Source organism: Megalops cyprinoides, chromosome 9, assembly GCF_013368585.1.
Source record: "Megalops cyprinoides isolate fMegCyp1 chromosome 9, fMegCyp1.pri, whole genome shotgun sequence".
Taxonomy (NCBI): Eukaryota; Metazoa; Chordata; class Actinopteri; order Elopiformes; family Megalopidae; genus Megalops; species Megalops cyprinoides.
Window position 1 is genome coordinate 5,083,498 of NC_050591.1, and position 7,834 is coordinate 5,091,331.

A 7,834-nucleotide genomic window follows, 5' to 3' on the forward strand; every position below is an offset into this window, starting at 1 on the left:
TACAGCGCCACCAAGTGGCAGCTGAAGGGCAATCCATCACCCCTCTCAGACTGTGAAATTCTCATAGCTTGAGGCCGCAATGACATTTCTCCGAGCCAATCAATATCCCATGATTGGCAGTCAACACTGTCTCTCCCAGTCTCTCGAAACAGCACAAGTGAGGTGTGTGTGTGTGTGTGTGTGTGTCTGTCTGTCTGTCTGTCTGTGTCTGTCAAAGCTGTGAGGATCAAATAAGCATATAAAGTAGGGCTTCAACAGTTATCCTGACGATTTGCATTGTTAAAAAAGTCAAATGCAAAAGCCCTACACATCTAAATAAGATCCACGCCCTCATTTTTACATGCGTCAGTGCATAATTGAATACTGGAGGCCAGCCACCCTTCGCTAACACAAAATGATGCAAGCAAACAAAAACAGAACAGAGCACAGCAAAGACTAACTAAAGGCACTTTGCTCTCCAAGAGTCAGTCACACTTCACAAGTCCTTCAGTTCTGAGAAACAAGGGGGAGCAGTCCTGGTGTTTTTAAAGTCTCTCCTGTTATCGGAAGACATAGCTATTGAATATGGGGCTGATGGCAGGAGATACGGGAATAGAGAGAATTTATAGTAAATATTCACCACGGGATATCAGCCCCCCCGATAAACCCCCTCCTTCCGCCTCGTACGCAGCGATAGGGGTTGCATTTGAAAGCTGTCCGTCACGGCGATTGACAGGCAGCTCCTTATCGCGGACAATGGGAAAGCGAAACAATTAAGCGGCTTTCAGACCCTCAGCCGGTTTAATGCTGAGGAAGATGAGATATCTTTGTGACAGGAGCGGGGCCAGAAGGGAAAAGACAATAAAAGAGTTGAGCTAAAAAAGACAAGGGGGGAGTCTATTCCCATTGCAGTTATAAATGAAGGGAAAAATGAAAATGCGCCCAAGAAAAGAACTGTTTAAATCCATTTTTCAGCAAAAATGTTGAGAGCACAGACCCCTGCCGCACGAGGCAACAGAAATGAGACAAATGCGGACCACAATTCTGAAAGAAAATGAACCAAACGAGCATAACCTGTATTAAGGTTTTTGACCGAAGACATGGATTCCTCGCCTGTACCCTAACCCCATTTTTTGCGAAATTCCAACACTGACGGGTTTTAGAGGCGGCGCAGTCAGTCTAATCTGCACGTTGTTCTACTGCAGGACGTTGCTTTGAATTGTCGGTCCAGCTGTGTCCGCAGATACTCCGCTGTCAAGTATGGCGTCAGATTTGTGTCAAATGTCGCGAGCGTATAAAACATGCTCGCAATAAATTATATTATTTCACACGCGCAGATATTAACTGCCACTCGCACGATATAAGTTCTCGCGCACAAAGCAGCCACCACACGCAAGAGAGTTTCTGCTGATGATTTCAACGCCACCACACCCACACGACCTCCTTGTACCTTGATTGACAGCTTCCGTTAACAACAGGCAGACAGTTTGGCCAGAGGCTTGTTATTACAAATAACTGAGCCCTGACAAGTTCGGAGTTGAAGACACAGTGGACGAAACGATGGCGACGACACCTGAAGATTTACATGTAAGTGATACTGATAGATGGCTTCGTCTAACAACCCAGCAATATACTTACGTTAACGTTACTTAACGTTTGTTCTATTGCATGCAATCGGCTGAATGATAGGGGAAGCATAGCTAACGTTAATTAGCTAACGTTAGCTATTTACATGTTCCATCCAAATTTCAAAGTAAAGTGCTGGGTTGTTAGACGAAGCCATCTATCAGTATCAGCCCTACGAGGGCCAGTGCCTCCCTTGGTTTCCGCCCACAAATTGTCAAAAGTCAGGTCGATTCGCGCGAGCAGAACTCAACTTCGAGAGCAGAGTTAACCCGCGCGAGCGCGTATGCCCTCCAGCGCTCGCCATGCAGAAACACACTCGCGTGTGGTGGCTGCTTTGTGCGCTTGGTTGCTGAATTTGAACTTATATAGAACTTATATCGTGCGAGTGGCAGTTAATATCTGCGTGAGTGAAATAATATAATTTGCTCGTGAGCATGTTTTATGCGCTCGCGACATTTGACACAAATCTGACGCCATAGCCAAGCCCGACCATTGCCTCTCGCGCAACTTATTGGGTTCCTTACTCGATGCGCCTTTTGATCTGTGATGCCTCATATTAACCGCCGTTTTCTGGCATCGTTCCCTCTCCCCCGCATTGCCAACCGGCTTCATCTCAGATTTGTAGTATTATGATTTTAAATCTCGCGAGTGACAAAAGTTTTCCTTTTGATCAATTAAATTCCGTTCCGTTCTCAATCGGCACCGTTTATAACGACGAGGTCCTTGCCAGAAAAAGAAGCTTCATTACCTGCCTGAGATGAGGTTTTCAAAGGAAGCATTGGGAAGACTGCGGTCTGGGGATTGAAGAGTGCAGCTGCTTGTTTGGCACTCCCCTTCCAAACAGCATGTGTGGTTAACACTTTCGCCGCGCTGTGGAGTGCCTCATCTCCACATAGATACGGAAGCAGATATGCAGTGTCCATACGCACCCCAGTTGATCATCGGGTCTATCGGGCAATCCAGGCATTGCTGTCTGTGCCGACGAATGTGCCTAGTTAAAACCGACATTACAGCGGAAACAGTAGACTGCGGTTCTGCGTTTGACCGCAGCGAGAGCCCAAGAGGAACACGAGTTTCTGCATTTTGACCACAGCAGGAGGTTGAGAGGGCCATGCATTTCTGCTTTTTGGCTACAACAGATGGTCAAGAGGACCATGCGTTTCTGCGGTTTGACCACAGTCAGCAGTCGGAATGAGTGACAGATAAGGCTGAAACACGTCCCTGTCCCCGATGCGTTGGTAATAGTAAACACACAGAGCGGGTAATACTTGTCCATTGCTTAAGCAGAGTTTGAGGTATCAGACCAATTTAAACAATAGACATAGCCTTTAACCCTCAGCGCTCACGAGGCGGCGAGCCATGGCTAACACATACTTAGACACATACATACACAGATACAAAAACATATACGTGCGTACACACACACACACACACTTCTCGTTTCCTCCCCTGCCGAAATCCTTTCTTTCGTGTCTGCTCTCCCAACAGCAGTGGCTTCAGCACAGCTATTTTTAGGCCAGACCAGACGCAGAAAATATGCAAGCAAGAAGAAAGAAAATATACACACATATGTAATTCTAACATAATCATAATTGTTTTAATATGCAGTATTGCTTTCAAAGTGATTTATACCGCTACAACTGTCTTTACTGACAGCTATTCCTTTCCCATTCTTTAACAGGATGTTGTTAAATCAATCTGCCGACCTGGCCGAGTAGTCTTCATCTTTATGACTGAGATCGCTTACGGTGCGAACTGCTCGCAGAAGCGCATCACGGTTATTACAAACACATCTCGAAAGCGATTCTCGTTTTGGTCGCAACCTCGCTGTGGCTTTGGCGGACACACCGTCATTGGGCACAGGGATAGTGACGATAGGCGGTGCAGAGCCTAAAGGCTCAGCAAAGTGGGGAGAAATGCTAGCAATAGGAGAGGAAAAGAAAAAAGGAGGTTATGCCATCAGTGTCATTTCTCGGAGAATAAGGATGGCATTAACATTGCCACTTCATCTGAACTGTATGAGCACCTTTCAAGACACATATGAAGCTGTGGTGGTACTGAAACCGACATTGGCTGGCGGTTTCCAGTCCTCTCCGAGCAGTGTTCAGGATGTTGGACAGCAGCAGGCGGGGGGGTGGGGGGGGTTGACAAAATCAGAAACACCCATAACGACTGCACATTTCTTGAACTGCTTTACTGACAATTTACAGCCCACGGACACCATGCAATTTCAGTTGATGAGTACCATTAAATGTTTGTTCACGCATCACTTTGCTATGGTCCATTCCAATTCAACACTTCACCGGCAGCAGGTGACTACTATACTACTGGTTGGGAGACACAAACATAGAAATCGTTGGATTACAGAGCAAAGACAACTTTATTTTGCAGTTTTGCTCGAAGGCTGCTCATGACAAGTCCTGGCTTTACAGAAGGAACAATCATGCCTGGCCCTCGCTGCATTTGAAAAGATCCACATTCCAACTTTGTGCCTTTTACAGCCCATCCCAGATCAGTTTCAACAATCCAAGCCCCAATCATTACCAGAGGAAAAAAACACTGATGTGGGGTCTTGCATGGTGTTTGTGTGCTTGCAGGGAAAATCCAGAGGGAACAGAAAGGTGGTGGCTGCTGTTGGGTCACTTCATTCCACATGGATTTAAATACACAGACCACACAGAATGCCTACAGCACTATCAACTATGGTGGCCACACTGAGCCAAAAAAGTCAAAAAATGTTCAGTGGGGGTTGGGGGGGGGGGGGGTGCAGGAGGAAGGGGGAGGCCAAAGAGAACACCTTCATCATGCACCCCTTTTCCACACCTGCCCTGCCTTCTCAGCAAATGAGCACGCACTGTGATTGATGGCTGAATATGATCATGACGTGGGGGGGTCTGTTGCTTTTGGGGCAGTGTGGCACATCAGTGGGACGTCGCGGGAGTCTGCTCATGCGTCTGCTCCCCCTCTGTCTGCACCGTGCCTGGAGCATCCGCCTGCTGCTCAGCCAGCATGTCCGTTAGCTTCATCTCCAGCACAGGGTCCCTGTCCTCTGGTGCCACCTGTAGGTCGGGGGGAGACACACAACTCATGAAAGCACTGTGTGACCGAATGACATTCCAAACTAACCAAAAAAACCAATGCCTCCAAAACAAAACAACCCTAACAGCTCATACTGAGATTGTAACCGGTACAGGAAACAGAACTTTAGACCTGATACAAAATTCTGAAGATATGTTACACCTGTGCAAAATTACATCCTCCAGTGACAGTTCTCTGAATATGCAGCCTATATGACTAACAGTACTACAGTGGCATGAACCAGGCCCTATATAATTCATCCTGTGGAATGAAAAGCAAGAGAGGTGTGTGACACACTGTATCACAGCAGATTCATTCAGTCAATGATATTGTGAAAAATCGCCATCATGGTAAACACCTAACAACATGCCTGTCAAAAAAAACTAAGGCCATAAAGTGTGCCAAATCAGGATTTCACATTTCATTCATGCTAGGTTTGAGCAGGCTCTGGCTGATCTGTCCAAAAAGGCCATCTCATCCACAGCTCATCCTCTCACTGTCCAGTTCCTCCCCTGGAGTCCTCATACTCACCATAGAGCTGCCCCTCCTCCTCAGAACGATGCCCTCAGCAAGTAGTGCTCTCCCAGCCTCTTCAAATAGAGCGTCCCCCTCCAGCTGCCCCTGTGACTGCAGCTCATAGTACTTCTCCACAAACCTGCACAACGTAACACACAAAACCAAACACACATACAGACAAATGGACACCCACACCCACACACACACACACACACACAGGTTAATACACAGCAAGGAGATACCTTCCTAGAATTATAGACTATGAACCTTCACAACATTGATCACCAACAAATTTTAAGATTGGTTCACCAATGAGATCATTGTTGTTAAACCTTCACAAAGGGAAAGGGGAATAACACAAAGACACAAGATTTTACTTCAGTTACCTTTGGCAGGTTGATATGAAGTTTGCTTTGCTGAGGTCAAAAGCTTTTGGTCCATTTCCATACATCTCATAAAATTTCCTGAGGGTAACAGTTACAAACACTTTATTAGACAGTCACACAGGTAATGCCCCTTACAACAACCCAGTACCAATGTATCAAGGACCAACAGCGCCATCTAGTGCGATTATAAATTACCAACGTAACTACTTGATACACAACCCGGCTACCAAAAGCCACTTATCAAATGTCCATTATGTGGTGGTCAAACACAATATCAATACGCTGACCACCGATATGGACTGTCTCGAGGAAAAAGGGGTATGGTTTTGAAATGTATGCACTATTATAAAATGGAATAATCAGTTCCATAATTGTCACCGTCAAACAAAACTTCATCTCAACTTCAGAACATTACCCCATGTTCAACCCGTAACGTCCATTCCTCAAGTGACCATTTCCATTTTGTCAAATAAACTAATAAGCCTCAAACGAATCGGACAGTTCCGAAATCAACTTACGCTCTGACCGCATCCTCTTTGTAGAAGATTTCGGGAACTGTATCCGTCACCTTTCCATATCTCTGGATCTGAGGTTTGACGTACAGAGGGTCCCTCTTTGGCGGAAAGGCGGTGTACACGTCGTACCAAATGGGCTTGTCCTTCTGTTTCACGACACCAGACCGCATCAAGTCCCGCACCCTGCAAACACAGCATTAACATTACAGTAGTGACATTTCATTATATTACATTACATTCAGACGCTCTTATCCAGAGCGACTTCATGCACAACAGAACATTAGTGTATCCATTAAAGTTGAGTGAGCAACAGTGTCAGACCACGCTAACACTCCTAGACCAGTGAGCATGATTTAACTTTTGCAACCTGACTAGACAATGGAAGCCAATTATTATTACTATATATCAGTCACTGAATCACAAAATCCAAAACAAATTGCAACACTGCTCGTCAAATAAACAGCAGTGTTGCAAATGACAGGTCTTGTTATCTTGTCTATTTATTGTCTTGTTATTTTGTCTATTTTGTATTTATTCATTGACTGAATGTAGCACCAGGGGTCCCAGGGAAACATTATTTCAACCCTACTGTATACTTGTATATGGATGGGCTGACAATAAATGGGCAGACACGATCCCTATCTGTACTGTTGCTCCCTCAGTGGTGGAATGAACTCCCCAAGCGGGTAAGGACAGCGGAATCACTGGCCATCTTCAGACGCAGACTGAAGACCCACTTTACATTTACATTTACATTTATTTATTTAGCAGACTTCTTTACCCACTTCTTCAGACTGCATCTCAGTTCCATTTCAATTCCCGCTCCCTAAAACCTGTTTCCTCTAGTATTTGATACTTATTTTACATGTAGTATTGTGATGTGGATTCTGTGTTCTAGGGACTGTTGTATCGTAGTATACTTGGCTTCCGTCAGGCTGAACAAATTAGGTCTCGAATAGTGTTATGCTCACACTCACTGGTCTGGGAATGTTGTTAGCTAGTTTAAATTGAATACATACACCTTTATTCTGTTTTGCTGGAAGTCTCTCTGGATAAGACCGTCTGCTAAATGCATGTAATGCAAAATATAATGTAAACATTAAAACATCAATATCCACCTTGCTGGCAAACTATAAAGGACGACAAGTCAGTAAACAGCAAGTAGCTAGCTAACGTTAGCTAGTTTGACACAGTTATAATCAACAGTGCTGGTAGAAGCTAACGGTTCTACGCTCTTATTTTTGGTAAGTCAGATAAGATACTAGCAAGCTAGCGTGGTGTACTCACCACCTGTTATGTCAGCCAGCTAGCTAGGTTAGCTACGATACAGCAAAATAGCTGCCTATCTAGGCAATCAGTATTTCTGCAGCTAGCCAGGTGCAAGCAGTTTACCAAACATGTCACTCGCTGGGACAAAGAAAAAAACCATTCGTGAAAAAATCTACATAATGTTTAATGTCTGAAATTTACCTAACCTTGAACTGATCCCCCTGACTCCTAGCTAGACAGGAGAATGGTTTGGGAAATAGGTAGTGAACTAAGTACAGCTGTGAAACGGTATGAGGCATGGACTTACCGTGTAAACACCGTGCCAAACTTTTCAAGCCGGCTGCCAGCCATTGCAGAAAAACACCTTTCCTTGTACCAATGACACAACAGCTTAATTAGGTATCCTTTCTGGCTAGCTACATGCTTTAGCGGGGCACAGGAAACAAGCGGAAATCCAGCGTGACT

At 45.1% G+C, this 7,834-nt stretch overlaps 1 protein-coding gene across 2 annotated transcripts; it reads right to left on the bottom strand.

The window, feature by feature from the left end:
* Positions 1-4,359: 4,359 nt before the first annotated feature.
* Positions 4,360-7,834, bottom strand: mrps23 (mitochondrial ribosomal protein S23). Of its 2 annotated transcripts, XM_036537268.1 has the most exons (6): positions 7,677-7,834; positions 6,104-6,283; positions 5,586-5,663; positions 5,215-5,338; positions 4,515-4,664; positions 4,360-4,483 (listed from the first exon to the last, which is right to left on the bottom strand). In XM_036537268.1, the coding sequence occupies exons 1-5, from the start codon at positions 7,718-7,720 to the stop codon at positions 4,527-4,529; spliced, it is 564 nt and encodes a 187-aa protein (XP_036393161.1). In that variant the 5' UTR covers positions 7,721-7,834; the 3' UTR covers positions 4,360-4,483; positions 4,515-4,526. The 2 variants fall into 2 exon arrangements, with proteins under 2 accessions (XP_036393161.1, XP_036393160.1); XM_036537267.1 differs by having other exon boundaries at positions 4,360-4,664.